This window comes from Pan paniscus, chromosome 18 (genome assembly GCF_029289425.2).
Source record: "Pan paniscus chromosome 18, NHGRI_mPanPan1-v2.0_pri, whole genome shotgun sequence".
Classification (NCBI taxonomy): domain Eukaryota; kingdom Metazoa; phylum Chordata; class Mammalia; order Primates; family Hominidae; genus Pan; species Pan paniscus.
In genome coordinates, this window is record NC_073267.2 from 88,077,511 (window position 1) to 88,103,972 (window position 26,462).

The 26,462-nt window shown below is 41.4% G+C and overlaps 2 protein-coding genes across 2 annotated transcripts in view; both read left to right on the forward strand.

Annotated features, from left to right (window-relative positions):
• The window catches only part of WWOX (WW domain containing oxidoreductase), a 1,111,113-nt gene that overhangs the window by 243,669 nt on the left and 840,982 nt on the right, over positions 1-26,462 (forward strand). The window lies entirely within an intron of this gene.
• Positions 17,914-18,502, forward strand: LOC134729366 (U6 snRNA-associated Sm-like protein LSm3). Its single transcript, XM_063598046.1, has one exon. The coding sequence runs from the start codon at positions 17,987-17,989 to the stop codon at positions 18,392-18,394; it is 408 nt and encodes a 135-aa protein (XP_063454116.1). The 5' UTR covers positions 17,914-17,986; the 3' UTR covers positions 18,395-18,502.

Here is a 26,462-nt window from a genome sequence, read left to right on the forward strand (position 1 = left end):
TAGGTTTGTTCAATGCATAATGACAGGTGTCTGTCATTTCATTATGGAACGAAACCATTCCAGTTTCATACAGCGTGGTTTCACGCCTCTAAAAGTCCCCTGAAAGTGTTATTAAAAGTACTGTCTGGCCATGTCCTCATTTCCCCAGCAAAGTCCTTCTGAGAATTTAGGCTCTTTAGGCTAGAGGATCTCAGTGCTCAGAATGAAATATCCCTGTACTCCAAGATGCCTCCAGCAATTATAATTGAATCTTGAAGCTAGAGTTTCTTGGCTATCCTATTTACCTTTTGTTTCCACCATGAAGAAATGGAGAGCCATGTGACCTCAGTGGTAGAGCTGGTGTAGAAGCGCCCTCTCTGTTCCTGGCAGTGCCTGTCCTGCTAACCTCGTGTCTATTGCTGGGGTCTTCATCAGTAAGAGACCTCACAAGATGCTTTATCAGGTCACTTGGCAACCAAGCTGATGAGGATAGCGGTTTCTTTTGTTCTTTTAAAACATATATAAAATTATTTTTATCAAACATGACAGATCAAAAGCCTTCTGGAAAGGAGAGATGGTGACTAATTTAGGCAGTGTCTTTTGCTTTCACATGGTGTACTCAGTACTATTAATATGAATTTATCACGTGGAAACAAACTGTTAAAAAATTAATTTTGTGAATTAAATAAAGCAGCATGCAAGTTTACTGTCGTATTCAGCAACCAAAATTTTATCACTTGCCTGATACTGCCTGGTGAGCCGGTGGAAATGTAGACACCAACACCCTCATGGATTCCCAGCTCCTGAGAGTTTGAATAGTATAAGTCTGTAGAGACAAAATTGTTGTTTTCCCCAGTCGTAAAGTGTGCAATATTATCCCTGCAAAATTGTCTATTTTTTTTTTGCCCTTTTGGGGGACAAAATGTCTTTATGTTAAATTATTTTATTATTGTTATCTTTATGGAGTTAAGGGCACATAAAATATTCTTACAGAGAGAGATTCTGTAGTTTCCACAAGTAACCAGAGAATTGTTCATGGGAGATAATTATTTTTTTCAATGCCTATTTTCTCCTGAATTTTCTGACGGAGTTAGAGATAGGAAAATACCATAATCTGCTATAAATTCAGTTGAAAAATAGAAATAGTGAGAAATCCAGGTTGTGCTCTGTGGTAATTTAAGCCTAATGTGTGATTGTCTACATGTTTAGAAGTTACCGCCTTTTTATTTCTTCTCTTTTTCTGTTTTGTTCTTCCATTTTTATGTATTGCTATGCCATTCATTCATTCTATTCTTTTCATTTATTTTTCTTTTTGTAAAAATTATACAGAGTTTAAAATTAGTCAGGTATGTCTATTAAATTTTTACGTAAAAAGTTAAAGCGGCCGTCAGCATCAACTTTTTCTTCATTTCTAACTCATTTAGTGAATTCAGTTGGTCTTTATATATGTAGCTTTAAAGTAATTGCACGTAAACTGTTACTTCTTCATTTTCTAGTCTTAGATATTATCTGTAGGTTTTTCAATAAGAAGGAAATTTAGCTTCCTTCTACTTTAGTGCCCCATGATGATGTGCATCTTTTTTATTTCTGCATCATATCAATATAGTGATATCATGTATGATGATGTTTAACAAGACAGTTTTTTTTTTGTTTAAATTGTTATAAATAAGTAAAGGTATGCACCACTATGCCATGTAGCATATCAAGATTATTTTTCTTTCCTACACCTTGTATTTTCCCTGGAGTTAATACTCATCTTTTTTTAGAAATTTGCTGAGTTTTTGATGTACCTATCACTCATTCAACCTCAAACTTTCATGTGATTGTCTAAATCTCAGTTCCTTTTATTAGAAAAAAAAAACAAACAAAAAAAACCTCCCTTGGAGCCTTTGTACCTTCTGCAGTTTGGGGTTGTTGTCCTTTTTGCTTGGTGCACAGGAATACTTGGTGATGTTCTTTTTAAAACTGCCCTCACGTTGTATCCTGGAAAGTTCATTTACCTGTACCCGGAGTTGGAACTTCTCTTCCACATCTTTTCCTGTATTGGTTTGCTTATTGTTTTGTGGGATCATGTCTTGTAGTAGCTTTCTGAAAAAGGATGATGGAATATGTGTGTGTGTCTGTGTGTGTGTATTGCAGGTTTCAAAATGTTTCTGTTCCATCCTTACTTTATTCATTGTTAGGGATAGAATTACAGATTTAAAATCAATTTTGCTTCAGAGTTTTAATTTCTATTTTGTGGCTTTCTGTGTTGTTCTCGGGAAGTACAAACCCTTGTGACCGCTGTTCTCTTTCATTTCTATCTGCTTCTCTCTTGGGAGTACAATGGGAGGCATATCATCAACCCCTTGCTGCTATCCAAATAGGAGACTGTTCCCTTTCAAGAGAATTTTAGGTATTCAGATTCTAGACCTCCCAGATGGCCTCATAATTATTTCTATACTCTATTTATCTTCGTCTTTGTGTTACCTTCAGGGATAGTTCTTCTAGTCTTTCCATGGGTTTTGGGGGGGGGGGTTTCTATTTCCTTTATGTTTGATAACATTCTATTCTTGTTTCATGGATGATGTTACTCTTTTATCTCTCTGATGTTAATGATAACTTTTAATTTTTCTTTTCTGTTTGGTTTCTATCTTCTCAAAATTGTTTTCATTTGTTTTGGTAATTGTGTTTGATGATAGTCTTTTTTTTTTTTTTGAGATGGAGTCTTACTGTGTCACCTAGGCTGGAGTGCAGTGGTGTGATCCTGCCTCACTGCAACTTCCACCTCCCGGGTTCAAGTGATTGTCCTGCCTTAGCCTCCCAAGTCACTGGGACTACAGGTGTGTGTCACCATGCCAAACTAATTTATTTTTATTTTTTGTATTTTTAGTAGAGATGGAATGTTTACCCTGTTGGCCAGGCTGGTCTTGAACTCCTGACCTCAGGTGATCTGCCCATCTCAGCCTCCCAATGTGCTAGGAGTACAGGCATGAGCCACCACACCTAGCCTGTTGAGAAAGTCTTTCCCATATGTTTTGATCTGTGGATGTCTGTTTCTATCTAAGTAGAATTCAAAATTACTGCTGCTAACTCTTAGCACATGGCCACGGCCAGTTAACTGTGGACTCCTCTGAAGGATGATCTGGCTGGACTATTTCTTGGGAAAACCACTGTGTTTGAATGTTTGCATGTGTCCTGTTGGCAGAACAAATATCCCAGAGAAGGATCTTCTGATCTTCTGCTTGGGGAAGGTGTAGCTCTGACTGCTGGAGTTCTAGAGCCAAGTGAGGGGGAGAGTGCTGAGTCTCTGCATTCAGTAGGTACACATTTACAAAGTCTGTGTTTTCAGTATCATGCCACTGTTCTCACCTGTTTATGTTCTCTTCTGATAATAAACTTCTGTCATTTTTCTGGAGTTATGAAATGATGGTATCCTGCTGGGCTGAGTTGGGAGGGATTCTCAAGCTGTACATAGCTGACACACAGGTTTCTAAAAGGTTGTCTTTCACCCCCATTTTCAGAAGTACCAGGTTCCACATTTTCTGAGCCTTTGCTGGCTCTCTGGTAGGAATTGCGTTACTTCTCAGCTGTCCCCATGGCTAGCTTAAGACTCAGCTCTGTTGAATCTCTTAAGTCACTTCCTAGTTGTCCATCTGCTTTCCAGCATCCAACTGTAATTTTTTTTTTTTTTTTAAGAGAAATGAAGTCTCATTTTGTTTCCCAGGCTGGTCTCACTGTAATTCCTGGGCTCAAGTTACCCTCTCGCCTTGGCCTCCCAAACTGCTGGGATTATAGGCATGAATTGCTTTGCCTGGCCTCAACTTTAGATTTTTATATTGAATAATCTTTGATTTGTATTGTCATGTTGTTTTATAGCAGTTACTGCTGTTTTAGTGGGATTTGGGATGAAAATTTTAAAAAATCAATATGTATAATCCACCATCTTTGTTCCTTTTATTTTTATGTTACTCATTCTTTTAAGCTTGTCTTGGACGTGAGTATTATGTTTTATTTTGCTGGGAGAACAATTTGGGAAAATTTGAGCAGCAAACCATAAGTTTCTTGGTGTCTGTGTACTTGGAGCTCTGAATCACTATTGTCACTGAGGGAGTGGACAGGAAGTGATGCTGAGATAAGTCTAGATGGGATAGGTGGGCAACATGCAGGAGAAACCTCCTGGGAAAGGTGAGCAAGAGCACACAGGTGAGACATAGCACCAAGTATGGAAACCTCCATGGGTGGCAGGTCAGTGTTGCTGAGGGATGTGGACATGTCTGAGGCCAAATAGATGAGTCCCTATTGGGTTTTGCCTCTCCACAATCTAGAGGAATATTTATGGAAGGTTAACAGGGCATGGTGGTGCACACCTGTAATTCTAGCACATTGGGAGGCTGAGGTGAGAGGATTGCTTGTCTTACAGGAGTTCAAGACTAGCCTTGGCAACATAGCAAGACCTCATCTCTACTTGGAAAAAAAAAATTAGCTGGGCATGGTGGTGCTCACCTATAGTACCAGGTACTTGGGAGGCTGAGGCAGCAGAATGGCTTGAGCCTGGGAGATCAAGTCTACAGTGAGGTGCAATTGTGCCACTGCACTCTAATTTAGGCAGCAGAGTGAGACTATGTCTCAAGAAAATGTTCAAGGAGAAATACAAACTATTGAAAAAGAAAGGCTGAATGCTTTATCAGAAAACTGTATTTGGAGGGGACCTTTCTGGGGTCTTTTAGTCAGGGTACATAAGTGTCAGCTGCTACGACAAACAACTTGCAACGTCTCATTATCTTCATATAACAAAGGCTGATTTGTTCCTTTCATTGCATATCCAGTGTGAGTTGGCTGGAAGGTCCACCCTACACAACCACTCGTGAAGGCAGACTGAAGGGGACTCCACTGTCTTGGAGCTACAGTCTAAAACAAATAGCCTCCAAAGTCAAGGACTCTGTAACAGGATGAAGCAGCATTTTTTATGGGCAGGTTTGCAAGTGGCATTTGTTGCTTCCATCAACATTCCACTGGCGAGAGTGAGTCCCTGGCCCCTATGTAATTATGAGGGAGGCTGAGATGTGAGAAGCACATGGGTGTTGGGAGAGCACTAAAGGTCTCTAGCCCAGAAGCATGACTTCCAGCCAAGTGAGACAGGGAAGCCCAGAAAAATGTGTCACAGAACTTATGGCATCAGAATCTGATTCCCAGCCATGCTTTCCACCATATGCATAGACATTTGCACCCCAGGGATAGCACCATTACTCCCGAAAATTGCAGGTTTGAAAGGGTACCTAAAAACAAGCCACCGGATTGTCCCATTCCACTATCATTCTGCCATCAACACCGAGGTGTCGGAGTAGCAGTAGAGCCACATATTTCTTAGTGAGGGGACCCAGAATGATCCCTTTTGTGCTAGAGGATCTGAGTTCATTTCATCAAACTGAAGCATCTTCTTGGAGCTATAAGCTCACCTTGGGATGGGCCCTTGCAGATGACAATAAAGGTATTTTGGCACATAAAAAAACTGCTCAGCACACCTTGTATTTGTATTTCCTTTGACGTGAACCATGGCCATCCAGTAGGCCACGCAACATTCCCACTGCCATGTTGGCTTGTTTTTCTTTTGTTTTCTTGTCAACATAAGCCTCATGAGACAACAGCAGGATGCAAGATTGTACAATGGCACCATGACTCTGCTTTCTGGGTGTCCTCTGTGGGCTCTCAGCAGTGTCCCCGATGTGGAGGGTCTTCTTATTCTGTGTGTGTGCCCTCTGCTGTTGAAAGTTGCCTGTCACCCATGATGCTGTGCTGATTGAGCAAACTAATCCATAACCCACCGCCACGTTCCTCGCCTACTTGCTTCTAGGCACATTAAACGGTCAGTGCACAGGTCCTCATTTTTCTCATGCTTCCATTTCCATATTCTCAGTCAATCACTGATGGCCAGCTGTCAACAGGCACCATTTTTGGTGGGACCTGAAGATGTATATCCCTTGTTTTCAGATTCCTCGCCTCTCATCATGTAAGGTGATGCTCTGAGCTGGGTCTTAAAGCTTCTGGGCACAGCCCCCCTTGAGTCTTCATTATGGCAAATCTAGTGCAGGTGCTGAGAGGCGGTAACTCTTTAAAGGGACAGGATATGGAAACGTGGCTTCATGGACAGTATTTTAGTATATTTCTGTAAATAGCACATGTGCTAGATAGCAGATTTGTGTATGGATATGCACCCGGCTAGGGACCTCTTTAATGGTCATTCATTTGGGAGATGAGCTTTGGTTCCTAAACTGGTGGACATGCCAAGGACTAAAGGAGTGACTTGCTGTCAGTTCTTTGTCATTCAGCTGCTTTAATATTAATATGACACCAGTTTTGGGCTTGAAAAGTTTTCCTTCTGCTGAGAAATGATGATGGTGACAATGATGACAATGACGATGACCCTTGGTTGGAGCAAGGTAGTCTAAATGTGGTTGCATCATCTTCTTTCTTCCTTTGCCTTCCTCCCTTGCTCTTTTTCTGCCCCTCATGCCTGCTCCTTCCTCCCACATCACCCCACATTTTTTTTCTTTTTCCTTACCATCAAGAAATGTTCCAGAATGCCATTACTCTTTGTCACCACGGTCAGGTATATCATCCTAAGGGCAGAGGGTGAAGGTGCGTAATTAGTGTTTCACCAGACTGAGCATCATCCTCGGGCAGGTGCAGGGGAGAATGGCTGGTATTTATGAGTGAATGGCAGCGTTTTGACAGGATGATGAATAAATATGCTGGGCTCAGAGGACTCCAGGTGATAAGCATTTCTTTGTGGTCTGGTAAGTGATAGCACCCACTGCTTAATTTCTCTAAAATCTGCATTTGTCAATTTTGTATTTTTTTATTTGAAAGGTATTTGCTTAAATAGGCCATATAAATCTAGCTCCCAATGTCCATTTTCAAATGATTTCCAGCAAGGAAGATGAAATTACCACGAGGAACCTGTTCTCTTATGTTTCTGCTTAGATGGCTGGGTCTATACCAGGGTTTATTTAAATGAACACAGGAAATGCCATTCACCTTTACCATGATTGGGAATCTTTGCCTGTGACTCTATCATGTGAATTAGCAGAGCTTGGCTATTATTCCCCTACTTCGGTAGATACTGGCTGTACAGAAGGGAACCCCACTTACAATGAGTACCTATGTGCTGGGCACTTAGCTGGTTTTTACACACATACTTCATTTGAAGGGAAGGAATTGACTGAAAAGAATTCTCCATTCCAACTTCCCAACTCAGTTGCCATTTGGCCCTGATAAAGCTGTACTTTCTCACTTGTTCCTTATTTAAAATAGAGAAAAGTGCATCAAGCTCTTGCTAATCTGTCAGGCCTTCCTAAGATGTCTGAAGAAGTTAGTTTGGTGAACATGGGCTTCAGGGTCAGACTGCTTGTGTTCCATTCTTGATCCTATCACTTCCTTGCTGCGGGAACTCTGGAAAGTCACTTAACCTCTCTGAGCAAGCTTCCATTTTCCCAGGTGAAAACGGGAGTTAAGCCTAGTCCCCACTTGATAAGATGGTTGTGGAAAGTATAGTGCGTCATGGACCTAAAGTACCTAGGAGATTGTCCTGGATGTAGTTTTCTCATAAAGTTGACTATGGCTATTGGTGGTACTAGTATGACTGTGAAATTGATCAAGTGGCTGAGGAGTAGTACATGGGGGTATACAGAGTGCAGGCCTCAGAACTGCAGAACTTCTGCACAATCTCCGGCAAGCTAACCTCTCTGGACATCATATTCCTCATCTATAAAAGGGAGACTTCAATCTTATTTAATGGCAAAAGTCACAATTACTTTTGTACCATCGTAATAGAATTAAGTTAAATAAGGCTAGACATGCTGGCTCATACCTTTAATCCCAGCACTTTGCGAGGCCAAGGTGGGCAGATTACTTGAGCCCAGGTGTTGGAGACCAGCCTGAGCACCATGGCAAAACTCCATCTCTACCAAAAAAAAAAAAAAAATTTAGTTGGGTGTAATGGCACACCTGTAGTCCCATCTACTCGGGAGGCTGAGGTGGGAAGTTTGACTGAACCTGGGAAGTCAAGGCTACAGTGAGCTGTGATCCTGTCTCTACACCTCAGTCTGGGTAGCAGAGCAAGACCCTGTCTCAAAAAAAAAAAAAAAAAAAAGTAATGCATGGGAAGTCCCTTATACAGTTTGTGATATGGGTACACACTCAGTGAAATGGCCATTAATACTGCTGTTCTTAACTCTGAAAACAGAGTGGGCCATTTGAATGCTCACTTTGATATTTTTTAAAGGAAAAATTTGAGGCATTGACACATGCCTTTTGCTTACTTGCTTGGATTGGTTTGATCAACTTTGTTGCGGTCTAATTTATGTATAACAAATTGCATCCATTTAAATATACAATTCAATGAGTTTTGACAGATGCACATGCCCATGAAACCAACACGAAAATAAAAAAAAATAGAACATTTACATCACCTCAAAAAGATTTCAAATGCCACTTCTGTGGTGTATGACTCTGAGTCCAGACAGCCTCAGCTCCAGGAAAACCCTGGTCTGTTTTCTGTCATTTTGATGAATTTGCATTTTCTAGAATTTTAGATAAGTGAAGTTTTCTAGTACTTGTTCTGCATCTGGTTTCTTTCATTCCACATAATGACCTTGGGATGTACCCATACTGCTGCCTGTATCAGTGGCTTACTCACTGTCATTGGTGAGTAGTACTCCGTTGTGTGGAGAAATCACATTGTTTTAAAAATACCTAATTACCTGCTGATAGACATTTGGGTTGTTCCCAGTTTTTAGCTGTTGTAAATGGATACTAATGTGAACGAAGCCACCGTGAATATTGATGCACTAGTCTTTGTGTGGACATATATCTGTTTTATCTTGGGACAATACTCTGGAGTGGAATGGGCAGGGTGGTCCGTATAGGGCTATGTATAACTTTTTAAGAGGTTGGCAAATACTTCCCTAAACTGGTCATCCCATTTTACATTCTTGCCAACAGTGTTTAAGGATCCACTTCCTCTACATCCTGAATAATACTTGATATTATCAGTCTTCTAAATTTTCTGTTTGGCTACATAGTGGTGTTTTGTTGTATATATTTTTTTTAATTGTGAAATATGTGACTATGATGAGTAATGATTTTGAACATGAAAATTATGCTTATTGCTCATATGTATGTTATTTTATTATTTACTTTTTTTGAGATGGAGTCTCGCTCTGTTGCCCAGTCTGGAGAGCAGTGGTGTGATCTTGGCTTACTGCAACCTCTGTCTACTGGGTTCAAGCGATTTTCCTGCCTCAGTCTCTTGAGTAGCTGGTGTTACAGAAGCCTGCTACCATGCCTGGCTAATTTTTGTGTTGTTTTATTTTTATTTTATTTTTTTAGCAGAGACAGGGTTTCACCATGTTGACCAGGCTGGTTTCAACTCCTGACCTCAGGTGATCTGCCTGCCTCGGCCTCCCAAAGTGCTGGGATTACAGGTGTGAGCCACAGTGCCCGGTGGTCATATCTCTTTTTTGCGTTTTTGTGGGGGTTGGGGTAATAGGTTTATTGAGATATAATTCATATACCACACAGTTTCATTTTTAGTGTATTGACAGGTGTGCAGTCATCGTCACAATCAAGCCATAGCTTCTTTTAAACTTTGTCTTCCTTCTCTTTCTAATTATCTCCTTCCCCCACCCCCTCCATTCTCTTTCCATCCTTTAAATGTCAGTGTCCCCCACCATTCTGTTGTTGACCCTTTCTCCCTCTGGCCAATGCTCCTTCCCCTGTAGATCATACCCATTCCCAAGATTTCAGTCATCAAATCCATTCCAATATGACTCCTGTATCCATATGTCCAGTTCCAAGTATCTGTCCATGGTGTTGGTCCCAGGTTATTCGCACCTCATGTCTTTGGCACAGCACTCTTGACAGCTCATAAAGTCATGCTGTTACCCCCACAATGTCCCCCCACATATCATTCCTGTCCCTCCCCGACACCCCCACCTCCTGCATGTTCCTGAGCTTCTTAGGGGTGTTGCATCTTCCTGACCTTCCCAGTCCGAAGCCCAAGGAGACACTTGATAAATATTCGTCTAATAAATAAATGAACTTGTGTTCTCCAGATTCCTTGAAAATATGCTTCACTTTTATCTTTTTTAGAAATTAATTGCATTACTATCTTATTAAAGGTCAAGAAAAATAATTCATATCACTATTCATGAGACTGCTAAATAGTTGCCCTGGCAATTTCTGATTATAATTTTAGAAATATTTCTAACCTCTGGCCTTTTTTCTTATCTCTACTTAAAGCTTTTCTGGAAGGAATTCAATTTCCACTTTCCTTAATGTTCCTTAAATGTTGTACATATCTTAAAAGTGGATTCCTCATAAAACAATATGGACTATGGTCTTATTCTATTTAACGGTATGAAAGCTCGCCTGAAAGGACAAGAGTAAGATTCTCTTAAAATCATGCCCAAGTTTTAAAGGAATATAAAACTTTCTCTTTAAAAATATACCTTTCTGCTTTCATCCCCTAACCCACAAAGCTCAAGTCTAGTTTAATTCAAACTTGGAAATAGTTCTTTTATTATTGCTCCCTGCAATGGGAACAGAGCTGAGGCTCCTAAGGTCTAGGGTCGACATGAAAATACCTTTGCTTCTGGGCCATAGCTGTGTTTCTTCTTAACAAGGCAGAAGCCCAGAAGAGACTTCATGTACTGTGACTGTAATAAAGAGGGTTGTAAGTAGAGAAGCTGGAATTTGAAAGGTTATGTACAACTCAAGCTGCCTCTGTAATGTCACTTATATCCAGGAAAGAGTGGCAAAGAACCATCCCAGCAGATAGCTTGAGGGTGGGAAGGGGGATAGGTTGTTGATAATACGAAATAGGAGGAAAAAGATCATAGAGCCAAAGAGCTCGGTACATATACTGATGCGGTGTTTATTTTATTTTAGTTTTTTGAGACAGGGTCTCTGTTGCTCAGGCTGGATTGAGTGCAGTAGTGCAATCTCGGCTCACTGTAGCTTCTGCCTCCTAAGCTCAGGCAATCCTTCTGCCTCAGCCCCTCCAGTAGCTGGGACTAGAGGCACATGCCACTACACCCAGTTAATGACTGCATTTTCTGTAGAGACGGGCTTTCCCCATGTTGCCCAGGCTGGTCTCTAACTCCTGAGCTCAAGAGATCCACCTGCCTCTGCCTCCCAAAGTGCTAGGATTACAGGTGTCAGACACGGTGCCACGCCCTGATGTGATGCTTAAATTCAGAAATTGGGAAGGAGGGTCAGGTAGCTGTAACCAAAATACAAGAGAAATATAAGAGAAAGAAAGACTTGTATCTGTTGTTAGTGAGTTTTTGTGGTGATGATACATTAATGGAGGCAACAGAGGGTCAGAAATCAGGGAAATCGGGGTGGAAAATAGCCCAGCAGAGGGGAAAAGAGGAAGTCTGAACGAGGGCCACATTGCAGATAGAGGCTGGTGTACTGGTGTGCTCAGGCTGCCATAACAAAATACCATGGGCTGGATGACTTGAACAACAGAAATGTATTTTCTCATAGTTGTAGAGCCTAGAATTCCAAGGTGCCAGCACAGTTGCTGTCTTCTGAGGTCTCCCTCGTCTGCTTGCAGACAGCCGCCTTCCCACCATGTTCTCACGTGACCTTGCTGCTGTGTGCACACATCCCTGGTTTTTTTCCTGTGTTCAGATGTCCTCTTCTTTGAAGGACACCAGTCAGATTGCAATAGGACCTGCCCTGATAGCCTCATTTTTTACATAATCACCTCTTTAAAGGCCGTACCTCCAAATACAGTCACATTCTGAGGTAGTAGGGGTTAGGTCTTCAGCATATTAATTTTGGGGAAACAGAATCCAGCTAACAACAGTTGGGGATGAGGCTATAACGAATACCACTGCCTAATGTTTGCGTGGGGGATATCATGCTTTTCAGAGACCATCTGCATCCTTATCTCACTTAATCCTTCCCCCACCCTTTAGAAGAAGCCAGGAGGGAGGTCCTAGTCAGCTGATGTGAGATTACATGGCCCTGACTGTCTTGCCTGGTGCTGCAGGCCACCTTCACAGCCTTGCCATATCTCTTCCCATTTATCCATGGAGTGGTATGAGCCCTAATGGTGCACCCTTCCGACAATCCTTCATCCTTCCCAGACGTTTCATCAGCCAAGTGAAATTTGCAGTTGTTTCAGTGATTGAAATTATGCTTGGAGTGCAGGTGTCATGGATGAAATAGCAATGCCTTGGGGTGACAAATTCAGTGTAGAAATAATTTTAGCAAGCCCAATGATTGGAAAACAATGACTCAACTTTGAGCTATATTGATTTTGTATTTCCGGGCTCAGCTTTTGACTCAGTCTCATTCCCCAGAAATAATCCCTGTTAACATTTCGGTTTGTGTTATGGAAGTGTTTTCTCTTCTATGAATTACCTAATGCCCATACAATACGTATGCCTGCATTTGTACACTCTTAAGCCAAATAACATTGTACTGTGTATTATTCTCTAGTAGCCTGCTTTTTATTGAACTTAATGATAAATTGCAAACATTTGACCATGTCAATTAAGTTTCTTACCATGATCTCCAACAGCTAGGCAATATTCTGTCATGTGGGTATATCATACTTTTCTCAATCCACAATCTCATCAGAGTCCCAATAGTTGCCTTATATGTCTCCATCAGTTGTGAGGTATGTTTCAAATGATTTATTACTAGAAATTCTTAGCGAGCTGAAGTTTGTAAATTTTCTCAAGCTACTTTATTGATATATAACACAGATACATAAACTTTGCCCATTCAAAATGTACAATCCAGTGCTTTCAGTATATTCATAGAGTTTTGCAGCTGTCACCACAGTCAAGTTTAGAATATTTTCATTTTCCCAAAAAGAAACCCTTGGCTGGCATCCTTTTCCCCACTTCCTTTTCTCTCCACTCCCAATCTCTGTCCCAGCCCCAGGCAACCACTCATCTACTTCCTGTTTCTATGTAGATTTCCCTATTCTAGACTTCTCATATAAATAAATCAGATACTGTGTGGCCCTTTGTGTCTCGATCCTTTCACTTAGCATCATGTTTTCAAGGGTCATCCATGTTATAGCGTGTATCAGTACTTCTTTTTTTAGGGCTGAGTAATATTCCATTTATGGATATGCCACATTTCATCTATGCTTTCAGTTCATTGACATGTGGGTTGTTTCCACATTTTGGCTATTGTGCATAGTGCTTCCAGGTACACTTGTCTACACATTTTTGTGTGGATATAGGTTTTCCTTTTTTGGGGTATGCTCCTAAGAGTGCAATTTCTGGATCACATGGAACTCCTTGTTTAACCTCTTGAGGAGCCACCAGATTGTTCTCCACAGCAGCCACACCCATCTACATTCTAACCAGCAGTGTAGGAAGGTTCCGATTTCTCCATATCTTCACCAGCACTCGCTGTCATTTTTCTTCTTAGTCTTGTCATTTTATTGGGTATGAAGCGGTATTGCATTGTGATTTTGATTTTGATTTTCTTGATGGCTAAGGATATTGAACATCTCTTCATATGATTATTGGATGGATGATTTTTTCAGCGGTTATCAGGTCACACCTGTAATCATGCCCACCTCATTTTCTTACAGTGCAGTGTGTGCTTTTAGGCACATACCAAGAGCTTACAGAGATCCTTCTGGTTCAGAGGAAAGATTCACATCCCCAACAAACACTGCTCCCTGATTACAATTATAGCCCATTTCACTTTTCCTTTAAATCCCTTTACTTTTTTGTGCTACAAGAGTTTCAGAATAATAATTCTGCAGAAAAAAGTACCCATTGTCCAGCAGTTGTGTCAGGTAGGAAACTGGGATGCCCAACTGCATTGGTTTAGCCAGAACTGTGGCCATGAAACCTTGCCTAGCCCCCAGGGATGGGGTGAGGGGGGATATCGTATACGCTTTAGGTGGGGCAGAGGGGTGGTCTGCCCCTGTGCAGGCAGGAATGTTCAGGAAGCAGGCTGCCTCTGTTTCTACTCTAAATATTTAACATTCACGGATGGCATGGATCCTGATTAAGCGGAGCAGATGCTGGCTCTATACTGCACATAGCTCCTGAATATCAGCCCTGCTTGGCTATGCATGTGTTTTTTGTTAGTTTTTGAGACAGAGTCTCGCTGTCTTGCCCAGGCTGGAATGCAGTGGCACGATGTTGGCTCACTGCAAACCCTGCCTCCCAGGTTCAAGCGATTCTCCTCTCCCAGCCTCCCGAGTCTCTGGGATTACAGACGTGCATCACCAGGCCCAGCTAATTTTTATATTTTTACTCGAGACATAGTTTCACCATGTTGGCCAGGCTGGTCTCAAACTCGTGACCTTGGGTGATATGCGCCCCTCAGCCTCCCAAAGTGCTGGGATTATAGGCATGAGTCACCACGCCCAGCAGTATGTTTGTTTTTCTTCAAACCTAGATTAAGAGTCAAACATTCAAATGTTTGGTGGGAGCAGTTGATGAACCAGAGCTTTGGAGTCAGCGAGACAGTAGAGAGTGGTGGAGATGGTGGCGCACAAGAGGGTCAGTGCCCCATCTCAAGGAACAGCTGCACCTCGGCCTACGCGATTGTGAAAATGTGAGCATATGCAGGCCAGACCTTGGCTTCTCTGTCTTCATTTTTCACAGGAGCCAGAAGTTTGGATGTGCAATGTGAAATCTCACAAATTAAACATGTTACATAACTGTATTTTGTTTCCTATCTCTGCTGTAACAAATTTTCTCAATGTTAGTGACTTAGAACCACACAAAATTTACACTTTACAGTTTTGGAGGTCAGTGGTCCAAAATAGGTCTCAGTGGGCTAAAATCGATGTGTCAGCAGGACACCATTTCTTTCTGTAGGTTCTAGAAGAGAACCCACTTCCTTGCTGTTTCCAGCTTCCAGGGACTGCCCAAATCCTTTGGCTCATGGCCCCTTCCTCTATCTTCAAAGCCAGGGATGGCTGCTCAAGTCCTTCTCAAACTGCCCTGTTCCTGGTTCTCTCTCTTCTGCTTCTGCTTTTAAGGAACCTTGTAACTTCAGGGAGTCTACCCTGATAATCCGGGATAATCTGCCTATTTGAAGGTCAGCCAATGAGCAACCTTAATGCCATCTACAACCTTAATTACCTTTTGCTATGTAACATAACATATTTACAGATTTCAGGGATTAGTGCAGGAACATGTTGGGGCAGAGGGCATTCCACATACAGCAGTACCTATAATGTATATGCTTCTTAAAGAATGCATGAGTCTTAAATTTATTCTGTGTCCTTGGAGTGTATAGCAGAGTTAGATAGATCCTTCTGGATTGGCAGTTGATTGAATATTGGCTGTACAAAGAAACTGGATAGGAGTATAGAGAAAAGATCAATCATATAGCACTAGCTTATAGTTTATTTTATTCTTTAATGATTTTTTAAAAATATTTCTCTCACTTACTTGAAAAGCAGTCTTAGAAATTAACTAGAATGGGTAATTTATTCATCTTTCTTCTTTTGTAAAATAATGGCAGTTTGTAACTCAGATTTTAGTATGAGGAATAAATAAAATACTGTCTGTTTTCATTTGATCTTTCTATCTGTGGTCCAGCCAGCCAGCTAACTATGCATTCCTTTTTCTGCCTTTTCATAACACCTATCTTAGCAACTCTTCATTGATTCTTTGCAAAGAGGGTTTGAGATTGTTTATGTAGGGGCCCGTGTATAATACCTCAAGAGAAAAAGACACAGATGAGGCTATTAGGATTAAGGGAAAATCAAGTAAATCGAGAGGTAAAGCACTGTCCAGAAATATTGGCCAGAAGCTATGAACAGATGCCACAGCTGGGCTGAAGAGTTATCTGTGAGCCTTCCAGGGGTGTAAGCCAAGAGAAAGACAGTTCACCAAATCTATCGATTAGTAGAAATCATCCAGCAGCAGTGCCACTGTAAGATGTTCAATACGTAGCACCTTTCTGTCCCTCCTCCTCTTGCCAGTTGGGACAGGATTAGCAAGCCAAAGGCTTTCTGAAATAATCCTTAGCTATATTCTTGGTATTCACCAAGGAATTTACCAATATGCAAAGACTTGGGGATAATTAGTATTATCTTTGCCATTATCTGCAGTAATATTATGAAGATGAGAAATGCAACTCTGTCCTCAAGAACTGCAGTCTGTGGCTCACCTTGGAGAAGAACTTAAGAACTTACTGAAGTGAGCAGGCTCACCTGCCTTTGCTCAGAGCCACATCACCTGCAGGCAGGATCTGCAAGGTCAGCAGTTAGCGTCAAGTTGCACAGCCTGGGCTTGGGTGGCGTTCGCTTTACCCTTGCCCTTGATGTGCCGAGTTGTCAGGATTCTCGTAAAATTCCTGGGTGATGGCTTCTTCTGTTCTCTTTATTTCCTTAAGTGAACATCTGTCTAATTGTTCACCTCCATCGCTTTAGTGCTTTCCTCATGCTTTCTCTCTTTCCAGACAATAAACTTTATTTTCTTCATAAGAATTCAGTCTACGCAAGGGTATTAGGCAGCTTGTTTGCACCTTTTAATTCCTGGATGTTTTCCAGAAAGGCTGTTTGCAGTAGTTCCAATGGGTTCATCTGTGAATCAGGAAAGACAATGCAGCTTTGTGTTTGGGTTTTTATCAGTTACCTTCTGTTTGTAAACATCTGTTTGGAAACGTTTGCTGGTGCCCACCCCAGCACCCCCCCCACCCCTGCCAGAAATAAAGGGATTAATCTCTTTTTGCTTGGCATAGGGAGAAGACAGTGTCTGCTGATGTGCTTAACTTTTTTTTTTTTTTTTTTTTTTTTTTTTTTTTTTTTTTTGGTCAGGTGCGTAGGTATGTGACTGAAACCCATAGACTTTGCACATATTGTCAAATGACTTTCCAGAGGGACTCAGGCACTTTATTTCATTAATGCCGATGAAGCCCGTTAATCCGCTCATTACTGCAGTTTAATTTTGATGCTGGTTTTTGATGATGTATTGAAAACTTGTATAAACTGGCAATTACAACTGGAAAACATTTCTAGTTTAGAAGAGACCCTTATTTTTCATATGCTTAGAAATATCCAGCAAGCCACTTTTAAAGGCTTTTTATCACATTTTATTCTTAAGCTTTCTGAATTCCTTATTATATTTTGCCTGATAAATAGTTGGATTTTGTTTTTTGGTTCAATGTAAGAATATTCTTAAACTAGGTAAACTATTTTAATTGTTTGTCATTATGTTCTCTCATTCTGTTAAATTTTGTTTTCTATTTTTCATGTTTTTGGGTTTTTCTAGATGGCCTGTCTTTAACACTTCTTGATATTTTTGATTAAATTTTCATATATCATCAAAAATAGAGATGACAGCCAGGGGTGGTGGTGCATGCCTATAATCCCAACACTTTTGGAGGCCAAGGTGAGGAGACCACCTGAGGTCAGGAATTCAAGACTACTGGGCAACATGGTGAAGCTCTGTCTATCCTAAAAATGCAAAAATTAGCCGGGAGTGGTGGTGCATGTCTGTAGTCACAGCTACTTGGGAGGCTGAGGCAGGCGAACTGCTTGAACCTGGGAGGTGGAGGTTGCAGTGAGCTGAGACGGAGCCACTGCACTCCAGCCTGGGCCACAGAGGGAGACTCTGTCTCAAAAGAAAAGAAAAGTAGAGAGGATAGTATAATGAGGCTCCTGTCTGCCAGTCACTCTATAGTAACTATTAGGAAACCCCTTTTTTTCTCTGAAGTCATTGCTCCTGTGTGTGTGTGTGTCTGTATATATAAAAAAAGTATGTATACATATACGTATATGTATGTGTATAGATAAAAATGCATGTATGGGGCTGGGCGCAGTGGCTCACGCCTGTAATCCCAGCACTTTGGGAGGCTGAGGCAGGTGAATCACAAGGTCAGGAGATCGAGACCATCCTGGCTAACACGGTGAAACCATGTCTCTACTAAAAGTACAAAAAATTAGCCTGGCGTGGTGGCAGCCACCTGTAGTCCCAGCTACTCAGGAGGCTGAGACCGAAGAATTACTTGATGAAACATGGCAGACGACGTAGACCAGCAGCAAACTACCAACACTGTGGAGGACCCCCTGGATCTTAGGCTCACCCCAGAGGAACGAATTTGTGTGAAAATGAGAAACGACCGAGAGCTTCGAGGCAGATTACATACTTATGATCAACATTTAAATATGATCTTGGGAGACGTGGAAGAAACTGTGACTACTATAGAAATTGATGAGGAAACATATGAAGAGACATATGAATCAACAAAACAGAATATTCCAGTGCCCCTTGTCCGGGGAGATGGCATTTTCCTGGTTGCCCCTCCAATGAGAGTTGCTGAAACAAAGAATTTGTCCTGTATGGAAAATAGGAGACTTTGTACAGTGGCCTCTCTAAATGTGCAAGATACTCAAAAGAGAAACCCGCATACATTTGGATATTAAGAAATAATTCTGGGGATTCTTCCACTCCTGAAATGAGTTGATTTGCAGATAATTCATAACTTCTTAAGCTAAATGGTATTTTTGTTTTTCTCAAGCTCTTGCAATAAATATGACCACCAAGATGCAGGAAAAAAAAAAAAGAAGAATCGCTTGAACCCGGGAGGTGGAGGTTGCAGTGAGCCGAGATCATGCCACTGCACTCCAGCTTGGGTGACAGAGCGAGACTCTGTCTCAAAATAAATAAATAAAAATGCATATATGTATATTTGTGTGAATCATATACACATATATAAAATATATGTAGCATATACATATATAACACATTTCTTTTTCTAGTGTGTGTGTACCTTGATTTATGTCTCACATATTCAAAATACTCAACTTGTTTAAAATAAGAGCACAACCTATTTAAGTAGTGAAGATTCAAAGCCTTGTTCTAAAATGCTTAACTTTCCTGTGGATTTGTGGACCCGTGGGAAAATCTCAGTCCCCAGGCAGGAAGGAAGGAGATATGACACATCTCTAGTTTGTTGTAAGTCGCCTACCCTAGACCTCATCTCCAGTGCTCTGAATGTGGAGAGGTAGGTGCAGGGCAGTGGGACAGAGAGGTGCACTTTGAAAGACTATCACATAGAAACAAAAGTTCCGGCTGGGCACGGTGGCTCACGCCTGTAATCCAAGCACTTTGGGAGGCCAAGGCGAGTGGATCACGAGGTCAGCAGTTGAAGACCAGCCTGGCCAGCATGGTGAAACCCCATCTCTACTAAAAATAGAAAAAATTAGCCGGGCATAGTGGCGTGAGCCTGTAATCCCAGCGACTCGGGAGGCTGAGGCAGGAGAATTGCTTGAACCTGGGAGGTGGAGGTTGAAGTGAGCTGAGATGGCACCATTGCACTGCAGCCTGGGAGACAGAGTGAGACTCCATCTCAAAAAAGAAACAAAAAAAAGTTCCAATACACAATTTGTTATATGAGATCTTCACCCAATCAAGGATTAAATGGCCAATTCCTAAATGACGCCTACCTTTTTATGGCCATGTATACCTTTGCCTCAGCACTACTGGCATTTGCTGACATCCATTTATCAAAGTACAGGGATGGATTTCTAGAAGGCCAAGGCAGGGGTGCTGGCCAGGAGACACCAGGCATAGACTCTCCTTTCTCAGAGCCTTCGTGGCCCCTAGTTTGAATCTTTGAGTCACTGCAGTAAAGTTCCTGATGTTTGACAGTACTCCTAATGAAGGGAGTCATGTGAGTTGCTAGCTGGGTTCTCTAGATGGTGGTGTCATGCCAACATGGGAGCCACTAGCACAAAGAACATGCTAGGTTCTGTTGAGACCTGACTTTGGGAATAGCATAGGTACTTACCTTTCTCAACACCACACAAACACACTCCAGAATGCAAAGGAACCTGCACTGTGCCATCTTGCTTCTCCCTGCATAGCCACTTTTCTTTCCAGTGGTGTTTGTATTTTGGTTCATTCAATCAATGAATGATTGATTGAATCAACCACTTGGTCCCTTCAATCTGTAACCTTCCTGCAACACTGTCTTTGTGATGTTATCATAACCTTGATTTTTGAGGGATAGAATTGGGCATAATCAGAGAAAACGTGGTCTGGGACACATTTGTGGGCTATTCTATGCTAAACATTTCCATATCATTAATGTTCAACACAGCTTTGTGGTGTTGGAGGTAGGATTATCATTGTTACGATTGTTATTATCAATACTAGCTGTGATTATTGATCACTTCCACATGCCAGGCCCAGTGCTGGGTGCTATATATTTATTATCTAATTTATAGCTTGCTGCACTCTTGCTGGGTATATGTAATTATTCCCATTTCACCGGATCTCTGGGAGTTTGTGAATTAATCACCCAGCATCCAAATAGCTAACCGGTAGCAGAGCTGGGATTCAAACTCAGTTAGGCTGACTTCTGTGCCTGTTTTCTTGCCTAAGCGGTGGACTCACTGAGTAGGAGAAGGCCAGTTATTCCTCTTTGTCACTGATACAACTGGGGACCTGTTCCCGGAGATGTGGAGCTGTGCATTAGGGCTGGGTAGAACACACATAATGAACCATATGCACGAGAACTTTTTCATCTTTCTGCATACACTTGGAACTAGTTATTTGTTTTTGTAAAAGCATCATGCACCAGGTAAAATGTTTAATAACACAGAGAAATCTAATTGTCAAGTATCTTCTCAACACCCATTAATCAACAATTCTATCGAAAGATAACCTCTTGTATTTACAAAAAAAAGAAGAAAAAATGCTGTTATCAGTAAATTCATTCATGTATGTTATACACTCACATACAAAACGTATCTATTTGATTAAATTAGAACTCTGCTAATGAATTACTTTCCTTGATTGCACAGTAATAAAGTCAATGTTGTAAATATAATAATTATAGCCAAGTGCAGTGGCTTACACCTGTAATCCCGGCACTTTGGGAGGCTGAGGTGGGCAGATCACTTGAGGTCGGGAGTTCGAGACCAGCCTGGCCAACATGGTGAAACCCTGTCTCTGCTAAAAATATAAAAATTAGCTGGGTGTGGTGGCACATGCCTGTAATCCCAGCTACTCAGGAAGCTGAGGACTGAGAATCGCTTGAACCTGGGAAGTGGAGTTTGCAGTGAGCCGAGATAGTGCTACTGCACTCCAGCCTGAGCAACAGAGCAAGACTCCGTGTCAAAAAATAAATAATATATATGTGTGTGTGTGTGTGTGTATGTACATGAATTATATACAAATGAGGGAAAATATACAAATGAGTTGAATATATACAAATGAGGGAAAAATTGTTCCTTGTGTCAGGAAAAATTACTGTGAATTTTGTGTAGCTCTTCCTGACTTTTTAAAATTCAAGTATATTTCATAAAGTTGAAATCACACTGTGGTCTTTTTTTTTTTTTTTTTTTTTTAACCAGGCATATAGTGGCCATGTTTCTATGTCAATACATACTCTTTGGCAGTACAGTTGTGCTGACTTGACATTATAGCTTCATAACTTACTAAATTAATCCCTTATTGCTGGGCACAGATTCTGTTTTCCATTTTTTCAGTCATGAGCAACGTTGCTGGTTTACCTGGGCTAAATAAGAAGTTTAAATGCAAATAGATAATTCTTGAGAAAGCTTCTTCCCATATATACTCTTTCTGCAACAGTGTTTGAGTGTCTGTACCTTCCTATACCTTCACCATATCATGTATTTGTCATTTTTTAGTGAGTTGTATTACTTGCTAGGTGAGCTTGTATCTCCTTTGATAACACAAAGAAGGCCTGGGTTTGCTTGGCAATTTGTTCCAATATTCTTTTCAGTTTTAAATAAGTTTTGAACAAAAAGCTTTAGCATTTTACATAAAAACCTCTAAAGCTCTCAGGCTAATTAGTAATGTAGCATATACAAATTAAGTTTTTTTCTGCTGTGCTTAATTCTTATGAACACACTAATCATGAGGGCCCCCAAATTGCTGTAAGGAGCACATTTAGAAAACATATAAAGGATCGATAGTTGGTACTTAAGAAATCGTTGAAACACCTTTTCTTTTTTAATCTATCTTAGAGCTGAAAGATAAAAAGACTTAAAATGAGTTAGAATATGAGTTTTTCAGCATCTTATAGTTTATGAGTTAAAGCAAGATTTAAAAAATACATTTAACATACTAAATATTTCAAAAGCTACAGAGATACCGTAACATTTTAAAAAATAACTTAAATTTTCATTGTGGAAATCAACTGCCACAAAAACACAACCTTTTACGAGACAACGTGATGTGCGTGAGAAGCCCTGATGTTGAGAAGCTCATAATTCGGTGTGAGAAACACACAAGGCATGATGCCATTCCCATGTGGGATGAACAGGGAAGACTTCCTGGGAGAGGTGACTATGGACTTAATTTTGCTTTGACACAGCAAAAACATGAGGAATGAATTTTGTGACTGGAAGATTGTTAGTTTTCTGTGGAGGGAACAACACTCATCTTGCAAATTTGCCTTCACTATTCAATCATTAGAAAATAATTTTAAATGAGCTTAGCAGTTCTCAGAATTTTGGATTTCAGGAAACAAACTTTTTAAAAACAAAACAAAAAGGAGGATACCAATTTAAGCTTGCCAAAAAGATTTTCCCCCAAAAGAAAAACACATTAAAAACAATGACAAAAATCAACAAAAACTAACACTATGCCCCCATCAGCAATCAACATTACTTTCTAAAAGCAAGGGCGTTTTGACACCAGATATTGTGAGGACATCTACGTGCTCTAAGGGACAGCCATTTCACTGGTGTTTTGTCAATTTTTATTTTGAACTAATTTTAGACTCACATAGAAGTTGGAGAAGTAGGCTGGGCACAGTGGCTCATGCCTGTAATCCTAGCACTTTGGGAGGCCGAAGCGGGCTGATCCCTTGAGGCCAGGAGTTCGAGACCAGCCTGGTCAAATAGTGAAACCCTGTCTCTACTAAAAATACAAAAATTAGCCTGGCATGGCAGCGCACACCTGTAATCCCAGATACTTGGGAGGCCGAGACATGAGAATCACTTGAAGCTGGGAGCTGGAGGCTGCAGTGAGCCAAGCGGAGTGCCACTGCACTCCAGTCTGGGCGACAGAGTGAGACTGTCTCAAAAAAAAAAAAAAAAAAAAAAAGTTGCAGAAATAACCATAGTTCACAGTACCTCTACTTTCTTCTAATTTTAGCAGTTTACCTAATCATGGTATAATAATCAAAACTAGAAAATAGACATTGGTGCTAAATATTAACTATACTTGTTACTCAAATTTCGCCACTAAAGCAGTGTTGTCTTTTTATTCCAGGGTCTAGTCCAGGATACCACATTATATTTAATTGTTATATCTCCTTGGTGCCTTTAGTACTTTTTTTTTTGAGACAGGGTCTCACTCTGTCACCCAGGCTGGAGCACAGTGGTACGATCATGGCTTACTGCAGCCTCCACCTCCTAGGCTCAAGTGATCCTCCCACCTCAGCCTCCTGAGTACCTGGGACTATAGGCATGCACCACCATGCCTGGCTAATTTTTGCATTTCCTTTATCAAGGCAGGGTTTCATCATGTTGCACAGGCTGGTCTTGAGCTCCTGGGCTCAAGAAATCTGCTTACCTCGGCTTCCCAAAGTGCTGGGATTACAGGCATGAGCCACTGCACCTGGCTTGGAGCATTCAGTCTTTGATAGTTGCTTACTTATTTCCTTCTTTCTGATCTTGAGACCTTGATTTGTCCAGTATTTTCTCATCATTACGCTGAGTGTAAGCATTTTTTGGCAAGAACATTATAAAAATGATGTGGTGTCTTTCTTAGTATATTATCTCAGGTAGAACATAATGTTGATCTGTCTCATCCCTGGTAATGTTAACCTTGATCACTTGGTTAAGGTGATGTTTGCTGAGTTTTTCCAATGTAATGTTGTTAATTTTTCCTTTGAAATTCATAATTATTTGAAGGGAGATGTTTTGAGATGATGCTGGCAACCCCGTTTTCCTTAAACTTTCACATGCTGACTTTCTATTGTTGGATCTTGCCTGCAGCAGTGTTTACCATGATGCCTGGCTAGTGGTGACTATGTATTTCCCTTACTCTTTTTATACTCAGTAATTGGAATTCTTCTGAAGAAAGAGCTATCCCTTCTCCCCCATTTCTTTCTTTTCTTTTCTTTTTGTTGAGACAAAGTTTCACTCTTGTCGCCCAGGCTGGAGTGTAATGGTGAGATCTCGGCTCCCTGCAACCTCTGCCTCCCGTGTTCAGGCGATTCTCCCGTCTCAGCCTCCCAAGTAGCTGGGATTACAGGTCCATGCCACCAAGCCCAGCTAATTTTTATATTTCTAGTAGAGATGGGGTTTCACCATGTTGACCAGGCTGGTCTCAAACTCCTCATCTCTGGTGATCCTCCCACCTCGGACTCCCAAAGTGCTGGGATTACAGGTGTGAGCTACAGCGCCTGGCCCCTCCCCCGTTTATTTCTGATTCAATTACTTTATATTAGCATAGATTCACAGGTATTTCCTTTTTTTTTTTTGATTTATTAATACCTTCATTTATTCCGTTGCTGAAACTATTCCAGCTTTTTCTGGTTGGCTTCTATGAAGGACGCTATTTTAATGGGGTGATTTTTTTCTTCTCACTACATTCTTCCTCACTCCCCACTTTTTATGTCCGGTTGTCATAGGCTGGTGAGAACTTGGTTTTGAACAGTTGAAGGTCTGCTGTTAGGGACGTGCTAACCTAGGGAATTGTACTGAACTCGTGGGAGCTTGTTAGTATCAGATGTGTGCCTTGTCTGTCTTGCTTGTAGGAAGAACAAGAGACGAGACACAGCAAGGTGATGATGGGTATGTGAAGCAGGATAAAGAAAAAAACAGGACAGGCATTACAGGCTTAAGCCTGTAATCCCAGCACTTTGGAAGGCCAATGCGGGTGGATCACCTGATGATAGGAGTTCAAGACCAGCCTCACCAACATGGTGAAACCCTATCCCTATTAAAAATACAAAAATTAACCAGGCGTGGTGGCGGGCATCTGCAGTCTCAGGTACTCGGGAGGCTGAGGCAGCAGAATTGCCTGAACTCGGGAGGTGGAGGTAGCAGTGAGCTGAGATGGCACCACTGCACTCCAGCCTGGGCAATGGAGCAAGACTCTATCTACCCCCCACCCTGCAAAAAAAGAAAAGAAAGAAAAAAAAATCTTGGTGCTTGTAGGAGAGGCATTTATTTCTTTTAGGACTGGACGGGGCTTGGAGGGTTTCCAGGAAACAGCCTCAACCTAAAAATAGTAGACAGAGTTCATGAAGAACTTACTATGTGTCCAGTAGATAAATATACCACAAGCATTATCTTCTGTAATCATCTCACAATCTTATGAAGGAGATACTAATATTTTGCTTGCAAAGATGAGGGAAGTGAGTTTCCGAAGTTGCTAAATGCATAAAGGAGCTGGTGGTGTCAGAATGGCATCCTGCTCAGATGGTTGCCTGGGACAGTGTCCGGAGGAAGACCTCTGATTCCTTCCCCAGCATTAGGCAATAATCAAGTCTTCAGTTCCATGTGTAGGGGAGAAGACTTTCCTTCTGCTCCTTAATGACAGTGGTACCCACACCCTTATTCCACCATAAAATCTTTTTTATTCAGTATTAGGAAAAAAGAAACATCTTTCCATCCAGTGGTCACTGTGTGTGTGTGTGTTTGTGTGTGTGTGTGTATGTGTGTGTGTGTTCACCGTGCTGTGTGAATTGTGGCTTTAAATGTATTCCTGTCAATTCCATATATTTTTAAAATGTTGTTTTCAGAGTATGTGCAAGTTTGGGGCATTTTTGAGGGCTTTTTTTTTTTTTGACAGGGTCTTAATATGTCACCAAGGCTGCAGTGCAGTGGCGCGATGACAGCCCACTCCAGCCCCAAACTCCCAAGCTCCAGTGATTTTCCTTCCTCAGACCCCAAAGTACCTGGCACCACAGGTGCACACCACCACTTCCAGCTGATTATTTTAAAAAAATTTTGCAGTGACAGTGTCTTGCTGTGTTTCCCAGGCTGTTCTTGAACTCCTGGGCTCAAGTGATCTTCCCAGCTTGGCCTCCCAAAGTGCTGGGAATACAGGTGTGAGCCACTGTCCCAGGCCAGTTTTAACTCACAATGATTTCATAAGAAATCCACATCTGAGAGTCCCAGAAGGTAAAATATTCCCCTTTCTTCTAAATATACTTGACCACCACCATTCAGGTTCTTCTATTAACCCTCCTATATTTGCCAACCCTCAACCTGTTAGAAACAAGAAATGGGACTCTGGAGTAGATGTTAGCGACATCATGAGCTCCAACCCCTCCAGCTTACAGCCGAGACAGTGAGGTCCTGTAGGATGAGGTTGGAGAGCAGGAACTTGCCCGAGGTCATGTGCAGAGTTCGAGGCAGGGCCTGGATGGGAAGCCCAGCATGGAGACCCCAGGCCGCCTCTCCGCCATCTTGTTATGATGCTTCCGGAAGAATGCCTGTCACTCCTGCTGACATCCGACTGACCAAGTGGGCAAGAGGAATTCTTCAAAACAATTTAATA

Bases quoted from the DNA above. Each gene is read 5' to 3' on its own strand.
- LOC134729366 (XM_063598046.1), top strand. From the start codon at position 17,987: ATGGCAGACGACGTAGACCAGCAGCAAACTACCAACACTGTGGAGGAC.